Source organism: Saimiri boliviensis, chromosome 7 (assembly GCF_048565385.1).
Source record: "Saimiri boliviensis isolate mSaiBol1 chromosome 7, mSaiBol1.pri, whole genome shotgun sequence".
NCBI classification, from domain to species: Eukaryota; Metazoa; Chordata; class Mammalia; order Primates; family Cebidae; genus Saimiri; species Saimiri boliviensis.
The window spans coordinates 22529297-22551192 of record NC_133455.1 but is presented as its reverse complement, the minus strand read 5'-3'; the positions used below and the strand labels follow the sequence as shown (position 1 = coordinate 22551192).

General features: G+C 49.7%; 1 protein-coding gene across 2 annotated transcripts in view; it reads right to left on the bottom strand.

Annotated features, from left to right (window-relative positions):
- The window catches only part of HVCN1 (hydrogen voltage gated channel 1), a 41259-nt gene extending 22278 nt beyond the window's left edge, over positions 1 to 18981 (bottom strand). Inside the window, exons 1-3 of one of the 2 annotated variants that reach the window (XM_074402241.1) lie at positions 18848 to 18981; positions 18152 to 18235; positions 13066 to 13105 (exon numbers count right to left, since the gene is read on the bottom strand). In XM_074402241.1, the coding sequence (XP_074258342.1) occupies positions 13066 to 13086 (21 nt within the window). In that variant the 5' untranslated portion in view covers positions 13087 to 13105; positions 18152 to 18235; positions 18848 to 18981. Of the gene's footprint in view, positions 1 to 13065; positions 13106 to 18151; positions 18236 to 18602; positions 18677 to 18847 lie in introns of those variants that run through there. The other variant, XM_039471992.2, reaches the window with a different exon arrangement.
- Between the last annotated feature and the right edge of the window lie 2915 nt (positions 18982 to 21896).

Here is a 21896-nt window from a genome sequence, read left to right as displayed (position 1 = left end):
AATAAACAGCCGCGTTGCTTACACAAAGCCTGTTTGGAGGGGGTTTCTTCATTCAAAGCATGCGTTTTTAACAATTGCCTGATGTCAGGAGTTTGAGACCAGCCTGGCCAATGTGGTGAAACCCCATCTCTACTAAAAATACAAAAATTAGCTGGGCGTGGTGGCGTGTGCCTGTAATCCCAGCTACCCGGGAGGCTGAGGCTGCAGTGAGCCGAGATCGCACCACTGTACTCCAGCCAGCCTGGGTGACAGAGCGAGATTCCATCTCAAAAAAAAAAAAAAAAAAAAAAAAAGAGAGAGAGAGAGAGAAAGAAAAACAAAGAAATGATTAATAAATGAATTTACAAAATCTCAGGCGCTGCCCCTGCAAGTTAAACATTGCCGACCTTTCTCTTATAGGAATTACACAGAAAAACTACCACCTGGGGGAGAAGGGGAAAGTGAAAAAGACAGACCTAGAAGTGAAGGAGAAAGAAGTGTTTTTAGGGATGCCTATTTTTACAGGCTCAGAAGCTGCCATCTGTGGGAGAGGGAAAGTCCCTAGTTCATGGGTATCCAGCAATAGCAGAAAAAGGTACTTTTTAAGAAAGTCAGCCGACTCCCAATTCCCATGGCATGATGTCCCTTCAGTTTCCATTCCCCTGCTCCCTCCCAGAACTATTTTTGGGGACTTGATTTGCATATTAACTACCAACCTCATCCCCAAACTCCAAGACACAGTGGCAGCAACATGTATTACTACAGTTGCTTATTCTATCGTGGCTCCTGTCATCTTAGTGTGCTGCTGACTTCCTTCCACACGCTATTTCATTTCAACTCCTAACAACCCTCTCGGGTTGAGGCCATCCGGGTGAGGGGGGACTTGTCCAAGGTCACACACTGTGGGGAACCGGAAAAGCAGGATCTGCCCCTGAGCTCCATGACCTGGAGACTATGTTTTAGAATACACAGTTCACAGAAAGCCAGGCAGCCAGAGACTGGAGAGCCACCTGCTCAGAGGGCAGAGTGGGTGGAATTGTGCACCCCCCTCTAATTCCTGTTCCCTGGAACCTTAGAATGTGACCTTATTTGGAATGCAGGTCTTTGCAGATGTAACTAAAGATCTTAAGATGAAGTTGTCCTTATAAAGAGAGAAAAGGGGTATCCTTATAAAAAGAGAAAAGGAGCTGGGAGTGATGGCTCATGCCTGTAATCCCAGCACTTTGGGAGGCCAAGGCGGGTAGATCAGGTGAGGTCAGGGGTTTGAGACTGGCTTGGCCAACATGGCACAACCCTGTCTCTACTAAAAATACAAAAATTGGCTGGGCATGTTGGCTCATATCTGTAATCCCAGCACTTTTGGAGGCTGAGGTGGGCACCTGAGGTCAGGAGTTTGAGACCAGCCTGGCTAAACATGGCGAAACCCTGTCTCTACTAAAAATACAAAAATTAGCCAGGCATGGTGGTAGGCGCCTGTAATCCCAGCTACTTAGTAGGCTGAGGCAGAAGAATCGCTTGAACCAGAGAGGCTGCAGTGAGCCGAGATCATGCCAGTGCACTTCAACCGGGGTGACACAGTGAGACCTGAAACCAAACCAAACCAAACCCAGAAATGAGGCCAGAATGGTGGCAAGTGCCTATAATCCCAGCTACTTGGGAGGCTGAGGCAGGAGAATCACTTGAACCTGGGAGGAGGAGGTTGCAGTGAGCCAAGATCATGCCATTGCACTCCAGCCTGGGAGACAAATTGAGACTTGGTCTTGAAAAAAAAAAAAAAAAAGAGAGAGAAAAGAACATGCAGAGGGTAAGGTCACATGAAATTCACAGAGATCAGAGTGATATGTCCACAAGCCAAAGACTACCAGCAACCCTGGAGGCTGGGACGGAGGCCTGGAACAGATCTCCCCATCCCAAAGCCTCCAGGGGCCAATCCTGCCAACACCTTGATTTTGGCCTTCCGGTTTCCAGAACCAGTGATAATGAGTTCCTGTTGTTGATACCCCCGCCCTCAACCCCCAGCTTATAGTAATTTGTTACAGCAGCCACAGGAAACCAGGGCAGAGGGTGTGTGCCTGAGTGAGCCAGGATGGTTCATCGGCCAGGTGCTGTCTTTCTCTTTATCTTTCTAGGCCACACATTTGTCCTGGCCTCAAGGAGAAAGCTGAATTCTCCTTGAGCCACCCGGCCAATTTTTGTATTTTTAGTAGAGGCAGGGTTTTGCTATGTTGGCCAAGCTGGTCTCAAACTCCTGACCTTGAGTGTTCCAGAACCACTTGGAGAAAGCCCAATTCTGCAGCCAACCCCAGCAACAGTGGCTCCTCATGCTCAGAGCTCAATGGTCACACCACCTGCTCTCACTTGTTTTAATGCTTCTAAGAAGTAGGCAGGCTGGGTAGGTGCAGTCTCTCCATTCTGCAGAAGGGGAAACTGAGGCCTGGGAGGAGAGACCGCTTGCCTGAAGTCATACCATGCCACATACTGTAGCAGGGTAACAGAGGCAGAGGGAAGTGGGCACTCCTATATGCCAGCTGATGGGCATGTAATGGGTGTGTCCTTCCTAGGAGGGTAACAGGGTACTTCCTTTCACCTTTTGAAAAAATATTTGAGTCTCTCTCATGCGCCAGGCTTGGGGATTAGAGAGAATTGGCCCTAAACCAATTTATATCAAATTTTTATTTTATTTTATTTTCTGAGATGGGGTCTCATTTTGTTGTTCAGGCTGGAGTGCAGCCTAAAACTCCTGGGCTCAAGCAATCCTCCTGCCTCAGCCTCCCAAGTAGCTAGGACTACAGGTACATGCCACCATGGCTGCCTTAGTTTCTATCAACACTTAAAATGTCCTTATCGTTGACTTGACAAGACACTCCCACATGTACACAGGTGCTCGCTCCAGTCCTGCTTCAATAGCCCAAAACTGGAAACCACCTCACAGTCTGTTGGCCAGGATACCATGGAAGAAGGCCCACACCACAGCACCACACCACTGTGTGGCAGGCCTGTAAACTCACGCACCCACAGGGAAAGGGCTCCTCAATCTTCAGTTATGGAAAAATGGACAAAATCAATCCCAACTCCCAGGAGGAGAGAGGGACTGGATTGGAGGGTGAAACTTTCCATTTTTTTCCAATAGGTTTCATATGGTTTGGCTGTGTCCCCACCCAAATCTCAACTTGAATTGTATCTCCCAGAATTCCCACATGTTGTGGGAGGGACCTGGGGGAGGTAGTTGAATCACAGGGACCAATCTTTCCCATGCTATAAGTCTCATGAGATCTGATGGGTTTATTAGGGGTTTCTGCTTTTGCTTCTAACTTTCTCTTGCTGTCTCCATGTAAGAAGTACCTTTTGGCCAGGTGCAGTGGTTCATGCCCATAATCCCAGCACTTTGGGAGGCCAAGGTGGGTGGATCATGAGGTCAAGAGATTGAGACCATCCTGGCCAAGAGGGTGAAACCCTGTCACTACTAAAAAAATATAAAACTTAGCTGGGTGTGGTGGTGTGCACCTGTAGTCCTAGCTACTTGGGAGGCTGAGACAGGAGAATCACTTGAACCCAGGAGGTGGAGGTTGCAGTGAGCTGAGATTGTGCCACTGCACTCCAACCAAGCAACAGGGTGAGACTCCGTCACACACACAAAAAGGAAAAATAAAAAGAAGCACCTTTTGCCTCACACCATGATTCTGAGGCCTCCCCAGCCATGTGGAACTGGAAGTCCAATTAAATATCTTTTTCTTCCCCGTCTCAGGTATGTCTTTATCTGCAGTGTGAACACTGATATGGTAAATTGGTAACAGTAGAGTGGGACATTGCTGAAAAGATACCTGAAAATATGGAAGCAACTTTGGAACTTGGTGTCAGGCAGAGGCTGGAACAGAAGAAGACTGGAGAATGTGAGAAAGTGTGGAACTTCCTAGAGACTTGTTGAATGGCTTTGGCCAAAATGCCGATAGCATCTGGACAATAAGATCCAGGCTGAGGTGGTCTCAGATGGAGATGAGGAACTTGTTCGAAACTGGAGAAAAGGTGACTTTTGGTATGTTTTAGTGAAGAGCTGGCAGCATTTTGCCCCTGCCACAGAGATCTGTGGAGCTTTGAACTTGGGAAAGATGATTTAGGGTAACTGGTGGAAGAAATTTCTAAGCAGCAAAGCATCCAGTGGCTGGTGTTAAAGGCATTCAATTGCATAAGGGAAGCAAAGCATAAAAATTTTGAAAATTTGCAGCCTGATGATGTGATAGAAAAGAAAAACCCATTTTCTGGGGAAAAATTCAAGCTGGCTACAGAAATTTGCATAAGAATCAAAGAGCCTAATGTTAATCCCCAAGACCTTGGGGAAAATGTCTCCAGGCTATGTCAGAGACCTTCACGGTGGCCCCTCCCATCACAGGCCCAGAGGCACAGGAGGAAAAAGTGGTTTCATGGGCCTAGGGACTTAATGCCCTGTGTCCTAACTGCTCTAGCTGTGGCTGAAAGGGGCCAACGTACAGCTCAGGCTGTGGCTTCAGAGGGTGGAAGCCCCAAACTTTGGCAGCTTCCATGTGGTGTTGGAAGTCAAGAATTGAGGTTTGGGAACTTCTACTTAGATTTCAGACAATGTATGGAAGCACCTGGATGTCCAGGCAAAAGTTTGCTGCAGAGGTGGGGCCCTCATGCAGAATCTCTGCTAGAGTAGTGTGGAAAGGAAATGTAGGGTGGGAGCCCCCATACAGAGTCCCTACTGGGGCACCACCAAGTAGAGTTGTGAGAAGAAGGCCACAGTCCTTCAGACCCCAGAATGGTAGATCTACCGACAGCTTGCACTGTGTGCCTAGAAAAGCCTCAGACACTCAATGCTAGCCCATGAAAACAGCTAGGAGGTGGGTTACAAGCTGCAAAGCCACAGGGGTAGAGCTGACCAAGGCTATGGGAACCTATCTCTTGCACAGCCTGGCCTGGACGTGAGACATGGAGTCAAAGATGATCATTTTGGAGCTTTAGAATTTGACTGCCCCCCTGGATTTCAGACTTGCCTAGGCCCTGTAACCCTTTTGTTTTGGCCAATTTCTCTCATTTGGAAAAGCTGTATTTACTCAATATCTGTATCCCATTGTATCTAGGAAGCAACTAGATTGATTTTGATTTTTACTGGCTCATAGGTGGAAGAGACTTACTTGCCTTGTCTCAGATGACTTTGGACTGTGGATTTTTGGGTTAATGCTGAAATAAGCTAAGACTTTGGGGGACTGTTGGGAAGGCATAATTGGTTTTGAAATGTGAGGACATGTGATTTGGAGGGGTCAGGGGCAGAATGATATGGTTTGGCTGTGTCCCCACCCAAATCTCAACTTGAATTGTATCTCCTAGGATTCCCACATGTTGTGGGGGATCCAGGGGGAGGTAATTAAATCATGGGGGCCAATCTTTCCTGTACTATTCTCGTGATAGTGAATAAGTCTCATGAGATCTGAAGGGTTTATCAGGGGCTTCTGCTTTTCCTTCTAATTTTCTCTTGTTGCCTCCATGTAAGAAGTGCCTTTCACCTCACACCACGATTCTGAGGCCTCCCCAGCCATGTGGAAATGTAAGTCCAATTAAACCTCTTTTTCTTCCCAGTCTTGGGTGTATCTTTATCAGCAGTGTGAAAACAAACTAATACAAGGTTTGACCCTAAGAAACTGCCATTTTTGGAGAGAGATCCAGGCTGCAGGGAGTTAAGTGGTTAATAAAGTATTTAGTGGAGGTGGGAAGAGAAACCAACATACTCATGCCTGGAATCTCTGAATAAGGAAACGAGTTTAACAGACCAGAACAAAGATACAATTCAAGAAAACTTTCCTGATATAAAAGAGGACTTAAAAAATGCCATCTTTGTAGATAAAAACCAGAAGTAGTTGACAATTTCCTATGATTCAACCTAATATATACCTGTTTGCTATTTGAATTTATTATGCCATACATATGTCCATGTACAGTCGTTAAAAAACAAATATAAGGCCAGGTGCCATGGCTCATACCTGTTATCCCAGTGCTTTGGGAGGCCAAGGTTGGTGGATCACCTGAGGTCAGGAGTTCAAGACCAGCCTGGCCAAGATGGCGAAACCCCATCTCAACTAAAAATACAAAAATTAGCTAGGCATGCTAGTGCACGCCTGGAGTCCCAGCTACTCAGGAGGGTGAGGCAGGGAAATTGTTTGAACTTGGGAGGTGGAGGTTGCAGTGAGCTGAGATCATGCCACTGTACTCCAGCCTGGGCAACAGAGTGAGACTCCATCTCAAAAAAACAAAACAAACAAACCAAAAAAAAAAAAACCCATAAAACCATAAGTGATAAAGCCAGCACAGGAACTCAAGTCATCCAGATTGTTCTTTCCTCTACTGATATGAAGAAAAAAAATGGCAGAAAAGATTTTTTTTTAAGCAACTAAAATGACATTTTAGGAGATGGGACTGGGTGCTGTGGCTCATGCCTGTAATCTCAGCACTTTGGGAGGCCGAGGCAAGTGGGCCGCTTGAGCCCAGGAGCTCGAGACCAGCCTGGCCAATATGATGAAACCCCATCTCTACTAAAAATATGAAAGTTAGCTGGGTGTGATGGTGGTGGTATGTGCCTATGATTCCAGCTACTTGGGAGGTGGAGGCGTAATAATCACTTGAACCTGGGAGGCGGAGGTTGCAGGAAGCCAAGATCACACCACTGCACTCCAGTCAGGACAACAGAGCAAGACTCTCTCTCTAAATAAAGAAGGAGAGGGGAATCAAGGTTCCGAGATGCAGTCTTTCCTCCTTAGCAGAGGAGTCAACTGAGGCCTGCAATATGGTAACCACCACCTGTCAGTGGATAGTCCAAAGACTTGTACCTGGGTGTGCTGCTTCCTGGTCCCGGGTCTTATGGCCACCCAAGCAGGGCCAGGGCAGTTTTCCCCAGTCCAGCTTCAATTCCCCTCCCCTATATTCCTAACCAGCATGAAGCCTGGTGCATTTCAGCAACTAAATGATCCCTGATCTGCCACCTACTTCCCCTGCACTTTGCCACCACCCTGGCCACCCCCCGTCTCACTCGGAGGCTGTCACAGCTCCTCTCTGCTCTCTCCTTCCCCACCGTGGAGCATCCTTCCAAGCACGATCACATCACTCCCTGTACAGAAAAGGGCCAGTCCAGTGCGCCCCACGCTGCCCTCCTCAGACAGGCCTGCCTGGCCTCCACTGGCATCTGGGAACGTGGACTTCTGGAAAATTCCCACTATTCCCTGCTAAGAGCAGCTCACTGTGCCTAGACTGCTTTTGGAAACAGCATGGTTTGTGATGAACTCCTGCTTTCCTTTGGAGAGTCTGGAACTTTTCTAAGTACCAGGTAGATGGTGCCTCTGTGCCCAGCCCCAGTGAAAACTCTGGGCATTGGGTCTCTAAGGAGTTGCTCTGCTCGTGAAGACTTAACACATCTTGTCACAACTCCCTGCTGGAGGAATGAAGTGTGACCCCCTAGGACCCCTGCCCCCAGCCCAGGAGAGGGCTCTGGAAGCTTACATCAGGTTTCTTCCGAACTTCACCCCGTGCGCATTTTCCCTTTACTGATCTTAATTTCAATCCTTTTGTGGCAATTAATCTGAGCCAGGAGTGCATCTGCATGCGAGTCCCATGGGTCCTCCTAGTGAGTCACTGACACTGGGCAGGGGGTCTCGGGGACTCTGACACATTCCTTTATTTAAAACTTTTGGCTGGGTACAGTTGCTCATGCCTCCATGTGGGAAGTGCCTTTCACCTTGTGCCACGATCCCAGCACCTTGGGAGGCCAAGGAGGGAGGCTCACTGAGTTCAGGAATTCAAGACCAGCCTGGGCACAGAGTGAGATCCCATCTCTACAAAAAATCCAAAAATTAACCATGCATGGTGGTGCTCACCTATAGTCCCAGCTACTCAGGAGGCTGAGGCAGGAGGATGGCTTGAGCCCAGAATGTCAGGGCTGCAGTGAGCTGTGATCATGAAACTGCACTCCAGCCTGGGTGACAGAGTGAGATCTTGTCTCTAAAGAAAATTTAAAAAACAACAACAACAAAAAACGCCAACACCTTCCAGAAGCCCACTCCTGTTCTGCGCGCTGTGGCCTCTGCCTGCCTATCTGACCTCCCCTCTCACCTCTCCCCCCACCTCAGGCCACATTGTCCCCTTTGAGCCTTTCATATTTGGCTGGTTTCTTCAACCACAGGGCCTTTGCACTCATGACTTCTTTCGCCTAGAATGTGCAACCCCCGCTTTCACCCTGTCATCTATCTTCTTCATCCCAGCTCCCAGGGCCTGGCTGGGCCTTCCCCATCACACTCTCATGGGGCCCAGCGATTCACAGCATGACCTCCGTGCCTGGCAGACCACAGGCTGCTGCTGAATGTGCCTCCTCCTGGATGGGGAAAGAAACCCCTGAGCAAACCTCTTCTCGGGGGTGGGGGGGTAGCAAGGGGACTCCAGGCAGCAGGCTCACCTGCCCCAGCTCTTCTCCCCTCCTGCCTCAGGGGATCCATGCTCTGAGGAAGGCTATTTTTAAAATCAGGGAAGTCTTTAAATAAGCGTAGCAGCTTTTCCTTCTCTAGGGCGGGGAGGAAGTCTGAGGTTGATGAAAACCACCACCGTGACAGCTCCGTCACAGACCTTTAGCTCCGGCAGGAGGGGCTGCTTACAGGCTGAGGAGTTTAACTGGTGGCCCAGGTCCCCCTAAAGCCATGGTCCCCAACTCTCTTTCCTTTTCCTATAGGGATAGGAACCCTCCTGACTTGGTAGATGAGCCGGTTAACCTGGCGAGATGATGGCGGGGCTGCATAGAAATGAGATGGGAGATATTTTCAGGAGTGGAACTGTAATCATTCCAACTATCCCCAGAATACCTGCTGTTTAATATTTTCTGAGTTCTGCGCAAAGACCTTCATCACACTCCGCAACAAGCCCATGAGGTGGGGACTGCAATGTCTCTGCTTATGGATGAGGAAACTGAGAACAGAGAGGCCAGTGACTTGCCCCAGGTCACACAGCCAGCAAGAGGCACAGCTAGGATTCCAACTCAGGCTGCCCAGGCCGGCACCCGCTCCTCCCGCGGCACCCCTCATGAACACTGCCCAGCCCTGTACCCTGCACAGCTGGAAAAGCCCCATGCTGGGAAGGGATTTTGGAGCAGTGCTTCTCAGTAAGAAATCATGTTCCATACCCTGCCTCTCAGTACGCACTGCCCTGTGTACAAACATTCTATAACCAGCACTACAGTTACTAGGTGAGGCGCTCTTATTTTCCATTTCATTCTATTTCTTTCTTTCTATCTTTCTTTTTTTTGAGACAGGGTCTCACTCTGCCACCTAGGCTGGAGGGCAGTGGCATGATTAGGACTTACCATAGCCTTGACCTCCTGGGCTCAAGAGATCCTCCTACCTCAGCCCCAGAAATAGCTGGGACTACAGGTGTGCACCACCATACCTGGCTAATGTTTTGTATTTTTAGTAGAGATGGAGCTTCTCCATGTTACTCAGGCTGGTCTCAAACTCCTGATCTCAAGTGATTCACCCACCTTGGCCTCCCAAAGTGCTGGGATTACAGGTGTGAGCCACCGTGCCCAGACCTATTTCATTTCTTAAAAGGTTGATTGTAGCTCACTTAATGGATTTCAGGACCCACCAATGGGTTGAGTTTAAAGACACAGTTTTGCAGGGACATGCTCTGCCTATTTCCCTGGGAATGACTGACAGGGGAGTCTGGTCCAAACCTGTGACATCAGTCATGTCATCCAGGAGCAGGGACTGTGCTATTTGTTTTATAAAAGTGTAGAAAGAAAAAAGAAAAAGTTATCCAGGTAGAAATGAAGAGCTGCCACCCATGTGACTGGGTCCCCTGAGCCAATGTCTAGTGATGCCTTGGCCATGGAAACCACAGGACACAGTGCTCAGGGTATCCCTCTTTCCTCCTGCAGAGGGAGGGGTCCCCAGGCCAGGCCGCAAGTTGGAATCACCTGGCAACTTTAAGGCACCCTGAAACCTGGGTCCTGGGCTCAGAGTTTCCAATTCAACCCCCCTGGGTGTGGGCTGGGTGCTGGGGTGGTCCGTGTACAGCACAGGTGGGTGAGGAACCCCAGCTGCACCTGGGGCCTGTGCACACCTCATGAGAAATGAGCCCAGGAGCTGCAGGGAGTTCTACACACACCTGGCTCTCAAGCTCCCCAGAGGTGGCTGCTGAGTGCAGTAACCTGCGCTGAGGAACAAGGTCAGCTGATGGCTGAAAAGCCAGTCCATCCTCATGACAGAGCCGGCAGCTCCCATGTCTTCAAAGCAGGCTGGAGCTGGGCACCCGGCTGAGTGCTTTCCACACGCAGTCTTGTTTAACTCTCACCTCAACTCTGTGAGGTTATGTGATCGTTCCCATTTTACAAAAGAAGAAAACTGAGGCTCCGAGAGGTGGGAGGGGAGCAAGGGGCTCTGAGGAGGTGGGAGGGGCAGCAAGGGGCTCTGAGGAGGTCAGGTAAGCCTAGCTCCGCAGCACTGCAAGCCAGGTCTGCACATGGCTACAAACCCCACCAGCTTCTCTTCCAACACGCTGTTTTCCTCTCAGGAACTAGGAGAGCTGATGCTCGAAAAGCTCTGAAGTCATCTCATTGAGATGACTTTTTCCAAAACAATTAATTCCATAAGGGCAGATCATGAAAAGGAACATGTTCTTTAAACCAGTAAGAGGCTTATTTGCCACAAGTGGTCCTGGCCCTGTTCCCAGTTCCCCAACAATGCCCTCCTGACAAGCCCTCCCAGGCTAGCCTGGTATGGGCTTCTGACAAGTTCCACCAACTCATCCCTGCAACCCCCAGACTCAAGTTCACACCCCCAGCTTGACCTGCTGCCATTTACCTCATGAACAGACCTTTAGCCTCGATCTATTGCTTTTAGTATTACTATTGTGAAAAGAGGAACAAAAGAAAGGGAAATAAATTCATAACAATCTCAGCACACCAAACTTATGTATCATCTACCTGTCTACCTCTTTCTCTCCCATCTGTCCATATCTTTTATAATTATAATCAAAGACAGTAGGCCAGGTGTGGCGGCTCATGCCTATAATCCCAGTACTTTGGGAAGCTGAGGCAGGTGGATCACTTGAGGCCAGGAGTTTGAGACCAGCCTGGTCAACATGGAGAAACCCTGTCGCTACCAAAGTTACAAAAAAAATTAGCTGGGGATGGTGGTGCATGCCTGTAATCCCAGTTTCTTGGGTGGCTGAGGCCCAAGAAGAGTTTGAACCCAGAGGTGGAGGTTGCAGTGAGCCAAAATTGTGCCACTGCACTCTAGCCTGGGCCCTGTCTCCGAGAAAAAAGACAGCAAACAATTTCGTATCTTATTTTTTACCACTATGTGCATCAAATTCACACCTATTCAGAGGCCAGAAAACTTACCAAGGAGTCAAATGGTTTCATTATTGCATTTTGCATGGATTTTACCCATTCTGCATGGTTTTATGGTTTTAAATCCGATTCTAAGGCCACGTTTTATCACATGTTAACGTCTCTGAAATCTGGATGGGCCTGACAATTGATCAGTTTCAGCCTTGTGTTAGTTTCTATCACAGTAAATGGCAGCACATGCTTGTTTCGCTTCTCTTCATGTTACATAAAATAAGGCGCATCTACAGACAGCGTTGCCTCATGTGCCGAGAAACATGGTGCCATAAATTGTACTTTTACTTTATGTTTTTTTTTCCCATAAGTGAGATGACCAGGCTTGAATATGGGTATTTTCAATATTCTTGATATAGACTGTCAAATTTTGTTTCTAGAACAGTGCTATGTACGAGTGAGCTGATTTCACCACAGTCTAATCATCATGAAGCGTTTCTGAATGTTTTTTGGTTTGCCTAATTTAATAGGGAATGACAAATGAAGGAAAAGCATGTGCAGTTCCCACTTAACCTTTCTTCCATGCTGACTTTCTTATTAAGGGTACCTAGTGTTCCTGCGGCTCCTCTTACAGTTACCAGCGTCATCAATTTGATGAAATACACAATCACCATCCTCATCATCCTGTGCTCACATTTGCTTCTCAGACTGCCCCGCTTACCCCTGCTGCTGCGCTGAGCTTCCTGCTCTGCCCTGGCCAGCTTGGCTTGTCCAGGCCCCCAGAACCTTGAGGAAAACAGCTGATGTGGAATCAACACTTCCTTTCTACCTTGCCCTCCTCAGTCTTTACAACCAGTGCCCCCAGACCCAACCTGTATCCCAGATATTAAAGACACAGTCTATTTTCTACTGGAGATGGCTCTAAGATATGGGAGGAAAGCATTTCCTCTGGAGTCAGGCCAGGATGAAATCTCAATTTCTTTTTTTTTTTTGGAGATGGAGTTTTGCTCTTGTTACCCAGGATGGAGTACAATGGTACAATCTCAGCTCACTGCAACCTCTGCCTTCCAGGTTCAAGTGGTTCTCCTGCCTCAGCCTCCTGAGTAGCTGGGATTACAGGTATGTGTTACCATGCCTGGCTAATTTTTGTATTATTAGTAGAGATGGAGTTTCACCATGTTCTGGAACTCCTGACCTCAAGTGATCTACCCATCTTGGCCTCCCAAACTGCTGGGATTACAGGTGTGAGCCGCTGTGCCTGGCCTGAAATCCCATTTCTACCACTATCTAGCTGTGTGATCTTGAGAAGTGACTTTACTTCTCTGTGGCCAAGTGTCATTACCTGTAAAATGGGCACTAAGGGAAAGCCCTGTGTGGGCTGAGCACTTGCCTAGCATTCTGAGACCATTGTCTCATCAAATCTTCCCGACAATCCTTCAGGGGCAGTGGTGAAATAATCTTTTCACTATTTTCCAGATAAGGAAACTGAGGCTCAGGGCACTGAAGGACACATAGTTATTAACATGCACACAGTTATGCAGGGCTGGGATTCAAATGGTCTGATGTGGATGATCAGGGTATTTGGAGGTTTTGTCAGGTCCTTTCACAGCTTTTCGTCATTGTGATTTTAAGTATTTCAGTGCAGCGGAAACACCTGAACAGGTGTGTTCTCCGTCTCCCGTCTGAAACACCAAACAGAATTATTGTCTCAAGGCTGGGATATCCTCTAATGCTGCAAGACCACAAAATCCATTTACCTTTTCGTCCCAGGTGGTCATGTCCCTGTTGCTTCTGGATCTGAAAAATAAGAAGACAGTTGTCCAGATATGTCATCCTGCTGCCATCTACCTCGGTATGTGCACTGCAAATCTTTCTTACAGATTAGTTTTAAGTTAGTTTAAACTGTGTCTGAAAGTAGTGTAAAGTTCAAAGTGTATGCAGGAGGGCATACATCCTGAATATAGAGCCAAATGAGCTGAAACAGGGACTCACACCAACGCGTATTTGTATGCGAAAGTTCGTAGCCTTTCACAGCATTATTCTCAACAGCCAAAAGGTGTAAATGACTCACTTGTCCATCAAAGGGTGAACGGATCAACAAAGTGGGTCTAAACACACAATGGAATGTTATTCAGCAATAAAAAGAAATGAAGCAGCAGGGTGGGGTGGCTCACACTTGTAATCCCAGCACTTTGGGAGGCCAAGGTGGGTGGATCACCTGAGGTCAGGAGTTCGAGACCAGCCTGGCCAACATGGTGAAACCTGTCTCTACTAAAAATACAAAAATTAGCTGGGCATGGTGGCGGGCACCTGTAATCACAGCTGCTTGGGAGGCTGGTGCAGGAGAATGGCTTGAACCAGGGAGATGGCGATTGCAGTAAGCCAAGATCACACCACTGCTCTCTAGCCTAGGCAACAGAACAAGACTCCATCTCAAAATACATAAATAAATAAAAAGAAATAAAGTACTGATACATACTACAACGTAGATGAAAGAAATACAGACGCTTTTTTTTTTTTTTTTCGGTCTGTAAGGATCAGTCTTCGCAGTGGTTATCTTTGGAAGAAAAGGGAGCGATCTGGGTGTGGGGTTTTCCTTCTCTGCCTCTGGGAGGCGTGAACTTTTACAATGAGGTGGTGTTACTTTAAAACATTATTTTTAACGTAGATGATCTATACATGTAGTAAAAAATTTAAATTATACAAAAAGATATTCTATGACAAGTCAGTCTCCCCTCTACCCATTCTCCTTCCCAGAAGCGGCCGCTCTGACCCATTTCCGACCTCACCTTCTAGAGTATTCTATGCCCTCACAAGCACATGAGTATATACTCTCCCCCGATCTTCTATTTTTTTCCATAAACAAATGTGAACCCACGTACTGCTCTTATTTCCCTTTAGGGTGTGGTAGGCAAAATAATGCTCCCCTTCAAAGATGCTCACGCCCTAATCCCTGAACTTGTATGGTATTACTTTACATACCAAAAAGGATTTTGCAGATATGATGAAGTTGCCGCTCTTAAGATGGAGAGAATGATACTGGATTATCCCAGGGGACCCAATGTCATCAGAGGGGTCTTTGATAAGTGGAGGCAGGAGAAGAGGTGTGAGGGCAGAAGCAGAGGCTGGAGTCAGAAAGATCTGAAGATTCGATGCTTTAAAGATGGAGGATGGGGCCTCAATCCAAGGCACGTGGGCCCCTCTAGAAGTTGGGAAGGAAAGCAAACAGATTCTCCCCCAGAACCTGCAGCAGCAACACAGCCCTGCCTATACCTTGACTTGAGCCCACCGAGATGGATTGTGGACTTTTGACCTCCAGAACTGTAACATAAATGTGTGTTATCTTAAGCCACCAAGCTTGCGGCCATTTGTTACAGCAGCCACAGAAGACTAACACAGTATCTCAGAGGTGGTTCTATGCCAGTGCATTCTGCATGAAGTGCACGCCTTGTCACGGCTGCACAGGAGTCCCGTGCAGGAATGAGTTTAATCCCACTAGTGATGGACACTTAAGGTTGTTCCCAATCTCCTCCTACCCCAATGCTTCAGTGAATAACCCTGCATACCTTGTTTGTTTTGGAGTTGAGGGTCTTACTCTGTCACCCTGGCTAGAATACAGTGGTGCAATTAGAGCTCACTGCAGCCTCAAACTTCTAGGCTCAAGGGATACTCCCACCTCAGCCTCCTGAGTAGCTGGGACTATAGGCACATACTACCATGTCCAAGCCTATTTTTACAGAAAGGGGGTATCTTCCTATGTTGTCCAGACTGGTCTCAACCTCCTGAGTTCATGTGATTCTGCTGCCTCAGCCTCCCATGGTGCTGGGATTACAGTTGTGAGCCACTGTGCCAGATCCCTGTATGTAACCTCTCTCTCTCTATATATATTTTTATCTGAGACAGTCTCACTCTTTTGCCCAGGCTGGAATGCCGTGGTGTGATCTCAGCAACCTCTGTCTCCCAGGTTCAAGGAATTCTCCCGTCTCAGCCTCCTGAATAGCTAGGATTATAGGTGCCCACCACCACGTTCAGCTACTTTTAAAAATATCTTTTTAGTAGAGACGGGGTTTGGCTATGTTAGCTAGGCTGGTCTCAAACTCCTGACCTCAAGTGATTCATCTGCCTCAACCTCCCAAAGTGTTGAAATTACAGGCATGAGCCACCATGCCTGGTCTAATTCTAAAAAATTATTTTGAAATAAACTTTCATAAAAATTTTTTAAAAAAGTTATTTCTCTCCCCACAGTGCCAAGCTGAGGGTGCAAGGGACTCTCAGAGTTTCTCGCTGCTTGACTGGCAGAGCAGCTTCTGCACCCAGCACAGTTCAGCTGTGCACTGAAAGTGTGTGGGCCCATACCAGCCCCCTGGGACCTTCAACCTGCTCTCACCAGAGGGGCTCAAGTGGAGCCACCAGCACAAGAGGAGGTAAAAGGAAGCATTAAGGTGCCCTGGAGATTTCCTTCCTTTGTAAGATAGGAACTAGAACCAGCACGCATGCAGAGAAACACTCAGCTTCAGCAAGTCAAGCAACAGAAAATTGAAAACTACCATACCCTTCTCCATTAAACTAGCCAAAACATAAAAAGGATAAAACCCAATGCTTGCAGAGCTGCAGGGAAATGTGCACACATTCCTGGGGATGATTTTTCTAAATAGCCACCTGGTCACAAGAGGTAAGTGCCTTCAGAACGATCCCACCCTTGACTTGCATACCTCAGTTAGGAAACTGTATCTCCCAGAAGTCATTTGATAGCCAAAAACATGCACAATATGGATAATCACATTTATAGCTAAGTTGAATATTACGGTTAAAGCCTGGAAGTGGTCCTCAAGCCCTACTTTTTCCTACTTTAGGGAAAAGCTGAGGAAGGCAGTGGGCTCTTGGGAAGAATAATTCTGAGGTCTCTACAGAAATGGGAGGAAAAAACGCTGTCAAGCATTGAGAAGAAAAATAGACTGATAGCTGACACACTGCCTGCAACTATACAAAAATATCTGGCCGGGTGCGGTGGCTCACGCCTGTAATCCCAGCACTTTGGGAGGCCGAGGCGGGTGGATCACGAGGTCAGGAGATCGAGACCATCCTGGTCAACATGGTGAAACCCCGTCTCTACTAAAAATACAAAAAATTAGTTGGGCATGGTGGCGCGTGCCTGTAATCCCAGCTACTCAGGAGGCTGAGGCAGGAGAATTGCCTGAACCCAGGAGGCGGAGGTTGCGGTGAGCCGAGATCGCGCCATTGCACTCCAGCCTGGGTAACAAGAGCGAAACTCCGTCTCAAAAAAAAAAAAAAAAATCTGAGTCTTTTTCTAGGTGCCAAGCACTGGTTTCTCAGGTTCTGGGAAATCCAAGGTGAAGAGGCAAAGGCACGTTCAGGAATCGCGGTAGGCTGACATGTTACCTGGGGAGACAAGGAGGAAAGGAAACACACGAGACAGCCCACACTCCCAGCTAAGCACCGGGAAGCAAGCTAGCCAGCCAGACTAGGGGGCCAGGGAGCAGGCGGGGTCTCCTTAAGTTAGAACTTGCTGCTGGCCTAGACTGTGGGAAAGGGAAGAGGAGACGGGGTGATTGGGGACAACATGACATTTATGGTGTCTCCTGAATGACAAGGGAGTATGTCACAGGTTGCAGAGAAGAGCATTCCCGTGAACAGGAAGAGCGTATGCAGCATACACAGCCCCTGAGAGAGCAGAGAACTTAGGAGGAGGTGGCGGCTAGGGACAGGAGTGGACAGGACAGTGGCCAGAGGGAAGAATCAAGAATAATCACATAGGGCCTGATCACAGAGAGGGCTTGGCAGGTGATGCTGGAGATTTGGGTGGGAGTGAGGGGTCGAGGATGACGAGGAGGCAAGAGATGCTGGGGTGTGAACTCCGGGTGGAAGCAGGGGGTAGAGGAGTGGCTGGATTCAGGATATGCTTTGGGTTAGAACTTGCTGCTGGCCTAGACTGTGGGGAAGGGAAGAGGAGAGGGGGTGGTGGATGACAGGTTCCGGGGCCCAGTGACTAAGAAATGATCAAGTCTGGGACAAGAACGCTCTGGCTTCCTCCTTCTTGCTAAACCAGGGGCAGGGAGGGCAGAGGGCCACAGAGCAGCTCTGGACCTTGTGCAAGCAAGCCTCAGCCCAGAGATTTTCAAAACCCTGACCTAATTTATCAGCCTTTACCTCTGGGGAGTCAGAGCCAGAGAAGTTGCCCGTCCCCCACCACCTCAGTCTTACTCAAGCAGCTCCTAGTTGCTGGTGGGGCTGTCCGGAAATCCTGCAGATCTCAGATAGCTCTGAACAATCTGAAGTTAAAGGTGCCCAGGACAGAGAAGTATTCTCAGAGGGGCAGGAGGGAGGGTGGAGGCACGGGAACCATGAACTTTTGGTAGTAACGTGGTGCCAGGGGTGCACCAAGCATCTCATGTCATCTTCTCAGCAATACTGTGAGGTAGGCACATGCTTAACCCCAGAGGACAGATGCAGAAACTGAGGCACAGACAGGCCAAGTCACTAGCTGAGCCTGCAAGAGCCTCCACACCCAGCACTGGTAAAGGTGGTGGGAGAACGTTCCTAGTGGGGGTTTCAATGAGGAACTGCTCTCCCCTGTCTTGGCTTACCCTGGCCTCAACACTCTTGTTCCTCAGTATCTCAGTTTCCAAGAGGTGGGTGTTTTCAAAGTGTTTCCAGGGAAAACTTTGCTGCCCCCTGGCTCCTCCCTCAGGGATGGCTGGGCCCGCTCACTGCAGCCTTCTCCCGGGACACCCAGCACTGCCTCTGTCCCTGCTTCTCTCCCACAGTCTCCAGGGAGGGCGGCGGGGAAGGGACGATGCATCAGAGGACTTAGAGGACACAGACCTGGTTGTGAGTTCTGGCTCTGCCTCCTGTGGCTGTGTGACCCAAGGCAAGGGGCTTGGCCTCTCTGCGTCTTGGTTTCTTCACCTGTAAGAGGAAGACGACGATGGTCACCTGTGGTTGCTGCGCGGATGGTGAAGACCTGAAGGCACCTGGCCCGGGGCGGCGCGCAAAACGAACATTCAAGGTTGTGGGGGTGTCACTGGGGCCGGTGTCTCCCGCCTCCCCCTCCCCGGACTCCAGTCCCCGCGGAGGGGAAGCACTGCCCGCCCGAGCCGTCCGCGCTGGGACACGCCAGAGCCGAGGACTGGGGTCCTGCACGCGATCCGCGGCGAGGCCTAGGCAGCGGAGATCCAAGGGGGTCCCCTCTTCTCGGAGGGATCTGGCACCAGGGGTCTTGGAGAAGGGGCTGCACGCCAACAGGAGTACTCCCTCCGCCGGCCCGAGAACTTACCCGTAGCCCCACCTGCCCGCGGCCACAGCAGCGACTGGGAGCCTCGGAGTCGGCCCGGCCCGGCCCGGCCCCTGCCAGGCCCCGCCCCCGCACCAAGCCCCGCCCCCATACAGAGCCCCGCCCCGCGCGAGGCCCCGCCCTCGCTCCCTCTGCCCCCTACTGTCCCCCACTGCCCGCAGCCCTCCAACGTTCCGCGGGCGTCTAGGCCTCGGCCCTCGCCCGGGTCTCAGTCCCCTTGTCCCTGCCTGTGGTCAGTCCACCGGTTCGTCCCCGACGGCCGCCTTGCGCACCGCAGGCTGGGCTTGGGCCTCCCGCAGCTCTGCAGACGGACAAACGTCCCGCCCGTGGGAGCGAATCGCGGATCACGAGATTCCTGCCCCGGGCCAGCCTAAGGGAAGGGTGGGCGGAGGGAACCACTTCCTTCCTCCGCCGGCTGGAGCGGGAGAGTCCACCCCCAAACCCCTCTAGTGGAGCTTCTGCTTCATCCCGCCGTCTCTGGGCCGCCCCTGCCTCTGGGTCTCCTGATTCCTTGGGTTCGTCCTCTGGACAGTTTCTGCCACGCAGGGGTGGAGGGTGGGCAGCATGTTCTAAGGAGTGAGTAAACCTCGCAGCCCTCAGGACTTCCCTTGGTCGGGGGCCTGAGGCTGCTCAGGGGATGGTATTGTAAAGGGAGCCTTCCCGTCTGCAGCCCCTGCCTGGCCTGGGCCGCCTTGCTCCTGGCCAACTTGTATGCCCCGCAAGCCCAGCTCTGAAGTCCCTTCCCTGTGGGCCCTCCCAGCAGCCTGTTCACCCAGGGGAATCAGTTCTGTTAGCTTCTGTCTTCCCTCAGAGACCGTTTGTCCCATCCTGCAGAACCGTCTTCTGCACACCTCTCCCTTCTGCACACCTCTCCCTTCTGCACACCTCTCCCTTCTGCACACCTCTCCCTTCTGCACGCCTCTCCCTGCTGGTTGGGTCGGGGCTGTGGGGAGAGGCTCACCTCCTTGGGGTTGTGTTAGTTTCCTCAGGCCGCTGTAACAGATCACCACAAACCCAGTGGCTTCGCACAAATGTGTTACCTTACAGCCCTGGAGGCCAGATGTCTCTCATGGGTCCTACAGGGCCAGAATCAAGGTGTGGGTGGAGCTGTGCCTCTGGAGGGCTGGCTCCAGGTTAGTGTGTTCCTTGCCTTTCCGGCTTTGAGAGATGCCTGCGATCCTTGACTGCCTCTATCTGCCCTCTGCCTTCTCCCTTTCTCTTCTAAGGAGCCCTGTGATTATGTGGGACTCACCTGGATAATCCAGGCTAATCTCTCCAGCTCAGGACCCTTCATGTGTACCAAGTTCCCTTTGCCACTTAAGGCAATATACAGGTTCATGGGGTTAGGATGTGAATATCTTGGTACGAGGGTGCATTCTTCTGCCTCCCATAGGGGTACTGTTTCCATGGCTTCAACTGACTCGGCTTTCCCCAATCCTGCTGGGCAGCTGGATTTCTCCCCCCTCCCCCTTTTTTTTTTGAGACAGAATCTCACTGTGTCGTCATATTGGAGTGCAGTGGTGTGATCTCGGCTCACTGCAGCCCTACCTCCCAGGTTCAAGCAATTCTCCTGCCTCAGCCTCCCGAGTAGCTGTGATTACAGGCCAGCATCACTATGCCTGGCTAATTTTTGAATTTTTAGTAGAGACGGGGTTTCACCAGTCTCTGTCCAAAAAGTCATGCTGGTCTCGAACTCCTGACCTCAAGTAATCTGCCTGCCTGGTCCTCCCAAAGTGCTCGGATTATAGGCGTGAGCCACTGCGTCCAGCAACAGTCTCACTTTGTTGCCCACTCTGGAGTACAATGGCAGGATCTTGGCTCTCTACAACCTCTGCCTCCCAGGTGCAAGCGATTCTCAGGCCTCAGCCTCCCAAGTAGCTGGGGTTACAGGTGCCTGCCACCACACCTGGCTAACTTTTGTATTTTTAGTAGAGATGGGGTTTCGCCATGTTGGTCAGGCTGGTCTTGAACTTCTGATCTCAAATGATCCGCTCACCTTGGCCTCCAGTGCTGGGATTACAGGCATGAGTCACCATGCCCAGCCTGCTGCAGGCTTTCTTAAAAACATTTTGGTCGGATCTCCTGATTTTTGGTCACGTATTATTACAACAGTCCTATGCCAGTTCCTAAGGCATAGTCTGGTCCATTTTAAACATCAACTTCCTTATATTTTATTAAAAACTCTCCTCCTCCCCCAGGGCCAACTAGACATAGTGGAGAGGATATGGGGACTACTCCTGACAGCTCCTGCTTGGTGTTCACTCCCCTCTGGTTAAGAAAGGGGAAAGGGAACAAGTATCCCATCCCCTAGCTGCACATCTTGAAGTTGCAGTCCTCTGTCTTAACATCTGATCCTGCCTGTAGTTAGATGCTTAGTGCAGACAGGTGGTGGCCTCAACAGGCCCTGCAAGGCTCAAAGCCTGGCCTGCCTGGCTGGACCCTCTGGCTGCCTTCCCCTACTCCTTCCCCTCCAGAGGCATCACTCTGTCTTCTCCAGTGTACTTGCCTCTGCTCCACATTGCAGTGGCCCTGGGAAAGTCTGCAGCTCCCAACCTTACTGATGTCCTGGGACCTGGGGCCACCAGCAGGAACCTATGTCCATACTTTTTGGGAACCAGGATCTCAAAGGAGCAGATCAGCAACTCTAGAGAATTTGGTGATGTTCACAGCATTGCTGTGTTCACTGAAACCCTCTGACTGCTCAGGCATTTCAGTGGAGAGGAAGGATCTCAAATGTGTTACATCGTTATCCCCAGGCACAGGGTTTGACCCATGGTAGGTACTCTACGTTCCTATTGCTTAAATTAATGAGTAGTGAGCATAATAAGATTGGGGTGCCCTCCATCATTGCCACTATTCAATATTGCATTGATGATCTCAGTCGATGCAGTAAGACAAGAAAACAGAAATACAAAGATTGAAAAGAGAAAGACTGTCATTTGCAATCTGTGTGATTGTCTACCTAGAAAATCCAAAAGACCTAACAGATTAACAGGTGACCACCTACTGTGTGGTAGGCCCTTTCAAGGTAGTAAGTATACGATGAAGGAACAGGCTTTGTTCTTCGTGAGCTCCCATTTTAGTTGGGGAGGTGAGGCCAACAATATTAGTGGAGAGGGCTAGGCACGGTGGCTCACCCCTGTAGTCTGAGCACTTTGGGAGGCTGAGGCAGGAGGACTGCTTGAACCTATGAGTTCAAGACCAGCCTTAGGGACAGACAAGACCCCATCTCTACAAAAAAAGTTTTAAAAAATTAGCTGGGCATAGTGGTGTGCA